A 12,058-nucleotide genomic window follows, 5' to 3' on the forward strand; every position below is an offset into this window, starting at 1 on the left:
ACCTTGCGCTTGCGAGGCAGGCGGCGGGACCACTGAGCTAAATTCCCGGCCCGTCAAAAGCGTTTTCTTTATTCTTTTCCTAACAAGGGAAAAACTTGGGTCTATCAAACCACCACATATTTTCACCCAAGAACTACTCTTGTGATGCTGCCCTTTTTCCCCCAGTGCTGAGGATTGAACACAGGAGTGTTCTATCGCTGAACACCATCTACAGCCCTGTCTGTCTGTCTGTCTATCCGTCTATCTATTGGCAGGGTCTTGCTAAGGTTGCTCTGGATGGCCTGGAAGTTGTGATCCTCCTGCCTCAGCACTCCGAATAGCTAGGATTACTAGGCCCCTATGCTCGCTGTGAGCTGTGAGGATACCCTTGACTTTTGTGTACCTGTTAATCATTTAGTTGAGCTTCTCGAAAACAGTGGCTACTCTCTTCTTCTGAAACCTTTGGTTGATAGCTGGTTTCCCACATGCTCTTTTGTTTTCCATGTTCTTCAAGGAGCCTCTCATAGTTCCTTTTGCTGAGCCTTCCTCTCCTCGTAGACCCAAAGTTTTTCATCTGCTTCCATATGCCCCGGTGCTCTTGCCCAGTGACAACTTCTTGCCTCTGGGCCTTTCTGTATGGTGTGCCTGCGAAGCTCCTCCTGCATATCTCTACATGCCTTCCTCCTTTTCATTAAACAGTACTGGGACTGAACCTAGGACATTCATACTGAGCTGCACCCTCAGCCCATTTTATTTTTTAATTTTCTTTTTCCTTTTTATTTTGAAACAAAGCCTTGCAAGTTGCCCAAGCAGAGGTTGAACTTTGAATCCCCCTGCCTCAGCTTCCCAGTGCAGGGATTACAGGTGTGCACCACCATGCTTGGCTTCCTTGTCCGTTCATCTGATAATCCAGTTCATTTTCTCAGAGCAAAGCAAGGCTATTGGTATTTATTTACTAGTTTGTGTGTTCTCCTCTCTGTTATCACTGTGTGCCTGACAGTTGCAGGTGCTTGAGAAATTTTTGCTAAATGAGTGAAGATTGCATCCTTGGTTATTCCAGAACTTGATCTTCTCTATAAAGGAGCAGTAGTAACATTCTTTCTTTCCTTTTCTCCTTCAGGTACATTACCTGTGCTGAATACACTCATTTCTATGGTGGTAAAAAGCCAGGTAAGGCATAAAATTGGTCTGTTCTCTGTGGAGGGTGGGGATGGTCTTAAGGAATGATGTTGTCATTATACAGTGAACAGTAAAAATGAACAGGTAACAGAAACAGACATTATAGTAGACAACTGGCTTGAGGACACTCCATAAAATAGGAAGTTTCAGCATAGGAGAACATCTTTCATCTTGTAGATTTTTTTTTTTTAAATTTGAGAAAGTGGCTGGGTGTGGTGGTGCATGCCTGTAATCCCAGCAGTAGGTCAGACTGAGGCAGGAGGGTTGCCAGGAGTTCGAGGCCAGCCTGAATTATATAGTGAGTTCAAAGCCAGCCTGAACTACATCACAAGACCCCGTCTTTTTACCCCATCCCCAAAATAAATAAATAAAGTTTGAGAAACAGTACTTGTAAGTTTTCTAGGCTTGTCTTACTTTTTTTTGTTTGAGACAGGGTCTCAATATGTAGTTCAGGACCAGGCCTCAAACTCAGAGTGATCCTCCTGCCTCAGCCTCCCAGATGTTGGGATTACAGGCATGCACCATGACACCTGGCCCTTCTAGGCTTGTCTTAAATTTGGGACTCTCCTGCCTCAGCCTTCTAGAGTTGGGCTTGAACTTGTGATCCTCCTGCCTCACCCTCTCAGAATGCTGGGATTGCAGGCTGTGTCACAAGATCCAGCTGGAGAAACTCTTTGAGATATCTTTGAATGTAAGTTACAGTAAAGAAGGTAGAGTATAGATGCAGAGGGAGGGAGAAAGAAGGAAGATTAAGTTAATAAAAAAAAATAAAAAGAATGGTAATATCCAAAGCTATCAGGGCTACAGTCAAAAAAGCACAGTCATAATTTTAATGGAAGTAAAAAGGTGTGGACTTTTTCCTCTATTTTAATTTTATTTTTTTGTGGTGTTGGGGATCAGATCTCTAGGGCCTGTTGAATGCTAGGCAACTAGTCTACCACTGAGGTACATCTCCAGCCCATCTAAGCTTTTTTTTTTCTTTTTAATGATACCAGGGATTGCTCTCAGAACCTTCAACTGAGCTACTTCCTCAGTCCTTGTTTTTTTTTGAGATAGGGTCCTATGTACTATGTTCCCCAGGCTGGCCCTTTAACTTGTTGCAGTCTTCGTGTCTCAGCCTCCTGAGTAGCTAGGATTATAGATGTGCACCACTATATCCAGCTTCTGAGTTCTTTTTTGATGTATCCCATGTGTTTTAGTTATGTCTATTAAAGATTTTTAATCCAGGAGTTGGGTATAGCATAATAGTAGAGTACATGTTTAGTGTGCGTGAGGTCCTGGGTTAAATTCCTAACATCAATAAACAAACAAACAAATATAAAGTAATTTAAGAAAAGAAGTAAGAGCAATTTTTAAAAAAAAATGTCTTTCTCTTTCTTTCTTTTTCTTCTTTCCTTCTTTCCCTCTTTCTCTCTTTCTTTCCTTTTCTTTCTTTCCTTTTCTTTCTTTTCTTTCTCTTTCTTCTCTCTCTCCCTCTCTCCTCTTTCTTTCTGTCTTTCTTTTGCACTGGGGGTCAAACTCAGGACCTTGCTCTTGCCAGGCAGGCACTGTGCCACTGAGCTACATCCCAGGCTTCAGTAGCAATTTCTATACTAGGTAGTTCCCATGAACTTTTTTCTAAAATGTCATTAAATGATGCTAAGTGCACATGGATGAAACTGTTTACAGAATACTTTTTCTGTTTTTTTATTTCATTTTAAACAGATGTCCCACAAACAAATTTTCGTCGTTTACCTTTTGACCACTGCAGGTAAGAGTTCTTTATTTCACCTCTGGGCATTTTCTGGTACAGGTTGACTATCCTTTTTTTTTTCTTTCTTTCTTTTTTTTTGAGTCAAGGTCTTTCTAGGTAGTCCCGACTGGTCTTGAATTCACTTTGTAGCCCAGACTGGCCTCAAACTTGTAGTGATCCTCCTGCCTCCACCCCTTAGAGTGCTGGGGTTACAGGTGTGGGGCACCACGCCCAGCTGACTGTCCCTTTTCTGAAATGCTTGGGACTAGAGCTGTTTCAGATTTGGGGTTTTTTAAAATTTTTTTTATTTTGAAGTACTTGTATAGACTTTACCAGTTATCATCCCTAATCTGAAAATCCAAAATCTGAAATGCTCCATAATCCTTACCATTTTGAAAATTGATGTGATGCTTAAAAAGTTACAGATGTCGGAGCCTGTTGGGTCTGAAATTTTCAGCTTGAGGGCTGAGTATGTTCTGTCTTTTTGTTGTTTTTTGAGACAAGGTCTCACCTTGTAGTGCAGGCTGGCCTCAAACACAGCGATCTTCCTGCCTTGCCTCCCGAGTGCTGGGATTATAGCTGTGCGCCACCATACCCGGCTATTGTGTTCTGACTGATAGTCATTCTGCCCCTTGAAGATGCAGGTGGGGTCTCTCTACCTTCATCTTCCTCCACCTGCCTCTTCCTTGCTTTGGGACAAGGTGCACCCCAAGCATGATGACAGCTAATGGATATGTTCTTTTTTTTGGTACTGGGGATCGAACTTGGGTCCTTGTGCTTACAAGGCAGGCGGCGGAACCAATGAGCTAAATCCCCAGCCCGAGCGGGTGTTTTCTTGCTTTTTGCGTGTGTGTTTACAAGTGTTACTTTTTTAACCTCTTGCCTTCTGAGGTTAAGCCTGTGTTATAGTTGACAGCATCAATGCTTAGAAGAGTGAAGCATCTCTCCCAGGTGTCACATCTGGAAAGTCTGGCTGCAGAGGTTTGGTCCCAGTGGTCTAATGCTGGGCCCAAGCCTGTAATGCTTTGCTATGGTTCCTGATCCTCAGCAGCAGCAGAAGCAGCAATAGTAAGATACTGTGAAGTTCTTGGTCTCTTACCTGGGAAGCCAGGGCACTGACTGGGGTGACAGAGTCACCCAAATGCTTCTAGCAGCCAAATGGCATGTATATGAATGGAAGAGGGGTCTATTGCTGAGCAGGATGCAGGCTGATGACTCCCACACATTGCTCTGGACATGGGTGTGGACAGGTCTGGTCCCCTAGAGCCCAAGATTTCCCTAACCTGAGCCATGGTCACTTCTGCCCTGCACATATTTGTGTTAGCACAGCATCCCCCTCCTCCCCAGGTTCTGATTTCTGAATGTCAGCGTGACCCTGGGGAGCTGACTAGTCTGACCTGGTGCTCCCAGCACCCCAGTAGGAGCAGGTTAGCTAGATGCCCCAGTGCGGTGAAGAAGCCGCAGAGTTCCCCATGCAGGGAGGTCTTGGGGTGTAGGCACTGCAGTCCAATAACCAGGCCTCTTGTCTGCCCAGGGGACCCAACAGCACCTGGAAGGGGGAACAGTAGCTGGTCAGGACCCCTTCCCCCTGCCCACCCTTGTGGCTGTGATCTGAGGTGACCAGTCCTACTTTTGGTTCCAGTTCCTCCAGGAGGTCTGGTGGTTTTATGTGTGTGTGTGTTTTGTTTTTTTTTTGTACCAGGGATCGAACTCGGGTCTTTTGTGTTTTTTGAAACAGGCTCTTGCTGTGTAATTGAAAGGGTCGCTGAAGAAGGGGGCACACACGGGTGTTCAAGCAGCAAGCCTTTATTAGGGGCGGCAGTCTGCAGCCTGCTGGGACTGACTCACAGGAGGGAGATCAGCCATAGTATGGGCTAAACTGGAGGCTTATATGGGATTTTGCAGGTGGGAGAGCACTAGTCCATTGGTGGGGGGTGGGTAATTGGGGCTAGGGTATGTAGCAACAGGTTTCAGTCAAGGGAATGGAGTCATCGTCTTCGGGAAGCCGCTATCTTACTGGAACATCTGACTACGAAACCGGTGGGGCAGAAAGACCTTAACTAGGCAGAGTCACTAACAAAGGGAGGTCATGCCTTAGCTATGCAGAAGTTCCCTGTGGCCTCAGTGGGGCAAGGGGAAAGGAGAGGAGGGGGCTTGCTCTTTGGGGCTCTGAAGTACCTAACAGTAGTTCAGGCTGGTCTTGAACTCAGTAGGTAGCCCAGGCTGGCTTTGAACTTGTGACAATCCTCCTACCTCAGCCTCCCAAGTGTTGGGATTACAGGCATGCACCCTGTGCCTGGCCCTCCAGGAGGTCTGATCTGTATCTAGTCTTCGTGTTACTTACCTTGGATTACTGTGAAAATGATGCTTCAAGTCAGGCTGGGGAGCAGGTGCTTACTTATCATTGAAGCATTCGGAGATGGCTTTAGTTTTGGCTTCTATTTTGGTCACTCACCAGCAGCAGCACCACCACAGCTGCAGGTAGAGTTGAAGGTTGGGCCAGAGACAGAGGTGGCAGGGTTGCTCAAGAGGACTCCCTGGAGGCAGTGTCCTGAGAGTCACCCTGCCAGGCATGGTTGGAGTGTGGCAGGGTTGGAGCGCTGTTGCTACCTGGCTCTCCAGGTCCTAGAGACTGACCTGTGTTGACTGAACTCATAGGTGATAGATGTACAAACAGAAACCAGGTCAGCCAGGACTCTGGATGGCTAGCAACAAAAACCTCTTGCAAGAAAGAGAGGCCAGGTGTGATGGTGGACACCTATAATTCCAGCACTTGGGAGGCTGAGGCGGGAGGATTGCCGTGAGTTTGAGGCCGGCCTGGGCTACATAGTGAGTTCAAGACCTGCTTGAACTACACAGCAAGACCCTGTCTCAAAAAAAAGAGAAAGGGGCTGGGGATTTAGCTCAGTGGTGCCGCCGCCTGCCTCGAAAGGGCAATGTCCCGAGTTCAATCCCGGTACCGGAAAAAAAAAAAAGAGGACTGGCTCAGGCAGTTCACCAAGTGCATTCCCTTCTGCTGCCCTGCTTTTCCCCAGCAGACTCTACGAGAGGGGGATGGCTTCTGTCAGTTGGGACACCGCTCCACTCTATCATACATGTGTCAGAACTTCCTGAGGGCTGCAGAGACTCCGGTCTTGGCTGCTATGCTCCGGCTCCCTGGAAATGGGGGGACTGTGTGTACACTCTGTGGTTAGGGGCAGGCAGGGCACTTTGCGACATGGTACCCCACCAGACTCTTACGATGGCTGTCAGTAGAAAGGTGTGGCCTGCCTGCTGTGTGAATGAATTCCACTCCTGCCTCCACAAGGTTGCCTCTTGGGACCTGTTTTGCACTTGAATGTGGTGACAGAGCCCTTACATGACATGCAGCAGGTGACAGCCTGGCTGCTGCTGTGCCTTGTCCTGGGATCGGTGCCTGATACTGACTGACTTGTCCCAGAGCTACTGAGAGGTGAGGTTAGGGAGGCTCCTGGAGCTGGCCACAGCGCAGTCCATGCAGAGGAGCCTCTGGGACTGTTGGAAGAATGACTGACAGAGGGAAGTCAGAGGGACATGTCACAAGTGCTACGTAGGGGGCCCTGGCTGGCCACGCTTAGTCAATGTGCCTGGCAGCTGACCAGGAATGACTTTGTCCTTTCTCAGTCTCTCTCTGCAGCCCTTTGCCTACCCAGTCTGCACTCTGGAAGGTGTCGTCTTTGACTTGCTGTGAGTTTTTCTTTGAATTTTGATCTAATTGAAGAGGTTGTCAACCCACTAAGGAAAGGGACATAAGGTTTGTGGATCCAGACAGTACCAAGGCCACCAGGCCCCTGGTCCAAGCAGTCTCAGGAGCTCTGGGGGACCTCTTGGTGGCTGAGGAAGGAATGCCCTGGCCTCAGGAACATGGTAGCAGTGCTGCTCTGACCCCTATGCAAACAACTTTAGCTGGCAGGTGGTGCTGTCCCCCCATCACTAGTGGGGGTCATCAAGTTCCAAATGGCCCACCTGCTCCTGTTGTGGAATGTTAATGAACTCCATGCTTTCCCTTTATGAAAGCAGAGCCCTAAGGAAAGTGCATGGCTTTCCTGTGGTGTATTTGGAAGCATTATGCCCATTTTCTGTTTGTTTTTTTGGTGCTGGAGATCAAACCCAGGGCCTCAGAGATGCTAACCATCCCCTCTACCATTGAGGTACACCTTCACCTCTGGTGACACTTTCTGTTCTCTTTTCCCTTCAGGAATATCGTTCCATGGCTTAAGAAGTATGGGACCAACCCCAGCAATGGAGAGGTAGGTGGCCCTGCTGCTATTTAAGTAATGCTGGTGAGAGCTTTCCCTTTGCCTTTACCTTGTCCTGGTGGTCTTTTTGTTTTTGAGACAGAGTCTCCTGTAGTCAGGGTGGCCTGGAATTCCCTTTGTAGTCCAGGCTTTCCTCAAACTCATGATCCTCTTGTCTCAGCCTCCTTGGTGCTGGGATTATAGGTGTATGCCACCCCATCCATCTGGTTGTCCTGGTGGTTTTCACATACACTGGGGCATGAGGTGTTAGAGACCCATTGATGGGGAGCAGGTGGACAGTGAGGAGCAAATAGTCCTGCCCTCTCCACCCACACCCACTCCTTTACAAAAATGTCCCCACATGTGTTCATATGTGTGCGTGAACAGTGGGCCTTCACATCTGCAGGTCCTGTGCCTACAGATTCAACCAGCTGGCAGGCATTAATTTTTTTTTATTCCATCTGTGCTGAACATGTACAGATGTTTTTCCTTATCAGTATTTCCTAAATGATACAGTGTAACAACTATTTATAGAGGATTGACATTGTATGAGGTATTGTGAGTCACCTAGGGTTGCTTTAAAGTATACAAAAGGATGAGTATAGGTTCTTTGCAAATCCTGTGCCATTTTGTATGGGGAACTAGATCCTCCACTGATTCTGGTATCTGAGGGGTCCTGGAACCAGTCTCCTGTGGGTACTGAGGGACAACTATATATGCTTTTCTGGGCATACATGCAATCACAGTGCAGTCTATACCTTGCTTTACGTGCCTTGCGGTGTGTCCCAGAGACCCAAACAGTATAGCCTTATCTTCAGTGTTGTGTGTATCCTCCGTGGGTGTATTGCACTGGATTTTAAGTCATATGCCAGTACAAACAGATGCAGGGAATGTCTCTGTGCATGTGTTTTGAAGCACACAGGAGTATCCTGCTGGGATTGCTAGGTCAAAGGAGGGGTACCATTTCAATTTCAGTAGCTAGTGCAGAATTGCTCTAGAAAGCCATTCTGTTGTTTTGTGCTCCCAATAGCAGTGTGTGAAAGAAAATGCCCGGTTCCTATGTCCATGGCAAAATCAGTAACATCTTTTTTTTTTTTTTGCTATATAACCCACAGTTTTCCCACGTTGTAATCATCCTGTTTTCTTGGTCCCTTTATTTCTCAGAGACCTGTCTCTTTGTGGGCCCCTTTCTTCATATATGCAGTTGTACTTGTTTATTCAACAAGAAGATGTTAGCCTTCCCTGTGTGCTAGGTCTGCAGCAGGTACAGGGGCAGGTAGATACTAGGAATTCTGCTGAGATGCTACAGAGAGGGACAGTGAGGCTGGGGGAGGGCAGGTGGCCTGGGAATATCTGAAGAGCAGCATCAGCTGAGACCTGCGGGATGATGGGAGATGGTGGCAGACAGAGGTTGTATCGGCCTTAAAGGCCCTGGAGAGAGTTTGGAATTGTTCTGGAGTAGTGGAAGCCCAGACAGGGTCATGATCTGGGCTTTTTTTTTTTTTTTGGTACCAAGGATTGAACTCGGGACCTTGTGCTTGCAAGGCAGGTGGTGGAACCACTGGCCTTTTTTGAAGGCTAGCTCTGGTTTCTGTGAACAAAGGGCTATAAGGAGATGGTTGGCAGCAAGGAAAGCAGCCAGAGGGTGAGCACTTATTTAGGCAAGAAGTGTTAGGTGAACTTGGACCAGGCTGGAGGAGGAGGAAGTGCAGAGCAGTGCCCAGACCCAGGATGGCTGTGGAGCATAGACCAGTGGGATGTGCTAAGGTGTCCAGGCAGGGGTCTCTCTCTCTTAGAGGGTGTGGACATCTCAGTAGTCACCCTCTAGTGCAGTCAGGTCTCTGGGACTGGTTCAGTTCCACAAGAAGTTCCTGAGCAGTTGCCACCTGTCTTGTGCCAGGGATGGGAAGGTAGAATCCAGGTTTAAGTCTTGAACTTAAGATCTCAGGCCAGGTACAGCCCGTGCCGGTGCCATTATGACCTTATTTTAACTTGATCATGTCTACAAAGACCCCATTTCCAAGTTAGGTCGTGTTCACAGGTTCCTAGTGAGCTTGAACTTTGGGAGAATATTTTTCAACCCAGTACAGAGGGGATCTTGTGCATTTTACCCAGTGACTCTGCCCTTCCTGTCAAAGTGACTTACATTTGCTCTTCTTTCCTGGGGCTTAGTGCACAGATGAGCAGGATGGTGAGTCAGGGCCCCATAGCTGGAGCTGTGGCCAGCTCTGGAAACAAGTAGAAGCAACAGAATTCTTCCCAGGGCCTGGGGTGCAGCTTGAGGGTAGAGCACTTGTCATTGTGCACAAGGCTCTGGGGGCCATTTTCCAGCACTGCATAAATAAGTAAGTAAATTACTTTCCCTGGGGTGGTGGGAGAAGCTAGTGGCCCATCTGTGCCATCTCAGCTCTTCTGCCCCTGGGCTGGTGTGAGGTTCTTTGCAGTGTAGGTATCCTCTCTAGGGTGGGCATCCTCAGAGACCCTTCAAGCTGAATCTGAAAAAAACCCTTGGGCTGAGGGCTAAGGACTACATGCCACTTGGGCCCAGGTGGAGCATGTTGTGTGTGGGCTCACTGGTTGGGTCATGTACCTGGAGGTTGTGTCCCAGCTCTCCTGCCGTGTAACCTGCACGTGCATATGGAGGATGGTGAGTGGGAGAGTAACAGAATGGAATGAAGCCAGTGGTAGAGGAGCAGATGTGCTCGGTCAGGAAAGATGTAGGGTCAGAGGTCAGCCCAGGGACCCAGCTCCCAAGACCCCTGATGTCTTCCCTGAGCTCTGGGTGGGTAGGGGCAGGGCTAGCCCCACTAGGGTGTCAGTGGCTGCTGGGATGGGGGCAGCTCTAACTTTCTCTGCCAGGGTCTGCACAGCACAGCTGCCCTGACATCCTCCAGCACAGGTGGGTTCTCCCCTCTCACTGCCAGGACATTTTATCATTTTATCAGCTTTCCCATCAAAGAGGTGAACTGAAGATGTGTTTCAGAAACTTGGACGAGTAGTGGATCTTATTCCCTCTTACACTCTTAGCATTTCAGTATATTTATTCTAGTTGTGTGTGTGTGTGGGGGGTTTCTGGCAATGAATCCAGGGCAAATGAACTATATCCCAGCCTTTCTTTTACTTGTAATGTTTTATTTTTTAAAGTATTTGTAAATGGGGCCGGGGATTTAGCTCAGTGGTTTTGCTGCGTGCTGCACAAGTACAAGGACCTGAGTTCGATCCCCAGCACCAAAAAAAAAGTATTCGTAAACAGAGTAAGCTGAACACTTGGGTACCCTCACTAGCATTAGAAATACACTCATTTTTTAATTTTAGAAGTAACTTGTGCTTGCCATAAAGATGTTCAGATAAGGACTTAGTAGAGTATGTGTTTATTATGCAAGGGCCCTGGGTTCATGTCTCCAGCACCAAAATAAAATAAAGGGTCAGACACTGGAGAAGCATAAAACCATCTCCCAGCCTATAGCCTCATCCTTTAGCCCAGTGGTCACCCTGTGAATAGGTCCCTGTTTGTGTGTTTACAAACCTGGGTTCTAGGGCCAGGGATTTAGCCCAGTGGTTCCGGCGCCTGCCTTGCCAGCGCAAGATCCCGAGTTTGATCCCCGGTACCAAAAAACAAACAAACAAACAAAAAACCACACAAACCTGGGTTCTCCTCAGAACCTTTAGGATGTGGGGATTATATAGTCACTGCCATCCAGGTGCGAATTCTGCAGCCCCCATGTGTCCTGGCTGTGTCCCGCAGCCTCCTAAAGGGGTCCCTGCCGCTAGATTCTGGTTGATAGCTGCAAAGGGTTGACTGGAGAGAAACCTTTCTAGTCTGTCTGTTTCAGCTGGCTGCTCCACGTCAGTATTTCTTCCCATCACTTATTTGTTGTTATTGTTATTTGTGTGTGTGTGTGTGTGTGTGTGTGTGTGTGTGTGTGTGTGTGTATGTGTGTGAGATACTAGGGTTTGAACCCAGGCCTTGTGCATGCTAGATGAGTGCTCTAACCACAATATCCCCAACCCTATTCATTATTAGTAATTATGTATCTTCCAGAAACTCGATGGGAGATCCCTGATCAAGCTGAACTTTGCCAAGAACAGTGAAGGTGAGAATCCTTTTAGTAGCTGGCTCTAGGATTTTCCCATGGAACCCCTGGCCCTGCTCTCACCAAGTTGTTTTATGGAATCAGTCATTCCTTTCTTTCTTTTTTTTTGGTAGTGCTGGGGATCGAAGTGAGAGCTTCACACATGCTAAGCATGTGCTCTACTACTGAGCCCTAAGCCCAGCCTTCATTCACTCCTTTCCGATCAAGCTGCGTATTTGCTTTACATTTTTCAAAAGATGTCATATGACTTGTTAAAGGCGCAGGTATTTTTAAGCTGGTGGAGGTAGGGATGGAACCACTTCCCCACAAAGGCAGTCAAGCCGTTGCGAGCTGCTATTGGCCTTCGTGGGCACAGTCAGGCCCTGCGGAGCACAGACCACATCTGGCTAAGTCTGTGGTCCATTTATTAGTGGAGGCAGAGGCTGCTCAGGCTGAGACCCAGGGTTGGTGGCTGGGCTGTGGGTGTGGCGTCCTGGAGGGATTTCCAAGCAGCTGTTAGCTGGGCTTCTCATCACCACTGCTCCTGAAGCCCTAGCTCAGCTGGGGGCCTCCTGGTTTATATTCCTGCACTCCCTCCTCTTATCTCCTGATCAGATGTCTGAGCTGAGGCCCTGTACCAGGGTCTGCTCTTGCTAGAAGTTCTCTGTGGCCTTTGCCCAGGCCTCCTTTTGCTGCACAGATCCCCTTGTTTAGGTTGTTGTCTGTGTTTGTGGGAGTGTGATTTCCAGAAAATGCTAAGTGCATGTGAGGATGGGGCCCAGCTTCCTCCTTTTTCTGAGCCCAGAGTCTGGTGTAATGGGTTATGAGGGAATAAACTT

At 47.9% G+C, this 12,058-nt stretch overlaps 1 protein-coding gene across 3 annotated transcripts in view; it reads left to right on the plus strand.

Moving 5' to 3' along the window:
- The window catches only part of Ppil2 (peptidylprolyl isomerase like 2), a 28,300-nt gene that overhangs the window by 470 nt on the left and 15,772 nt on the right, over positions 1-12,058 (plus strand). For all 3 annotated transcript variants that reach the window (XR_015446302.1, XR_002394421.2, XM_004843318.3), the window contains exons 2-6: positions 1,100-1,149; positions 2,863-2,908; positions 6,533-6,595; positions 7,107-7,158; positions 11,189-11,240. Coding sequence is in view for 1 of the 3 variants with exons in the window: in XM_004843318.3 (XP_004843375.1) it covers positions 1,100-1,149; positions 2,863-2,908; positions 6,533-6,595; positions 7,107-7,158; positions 11,189-11,240 (263 nt within the window). In the remaining 2 variants the exon portion in view is untranslated. The remainder of the gene's footprint in view (positions 1-1,099; positions 1,150-2,862; positions 2,909-6,532; positions 6,596-7,106; positions 7,159-11,188; positions 11,241-12,058) is intronic.

Source organism: Heterocephalus glaber, unplaced genomic scaffold (genome assembly GCF_053883595.1).
Source record: "Heterocephalus glaber isolate CG9 unplaced genomic scaffold, H.glaber_assembly_v1.0 deba00001687, whole genome shotgun sequence".
NCBI lineage: Eukaryota > Metazoa > Chordata > Mammalia > Rodentia > Bathyergidae > Heterocephalus > Heterocephalus glaber.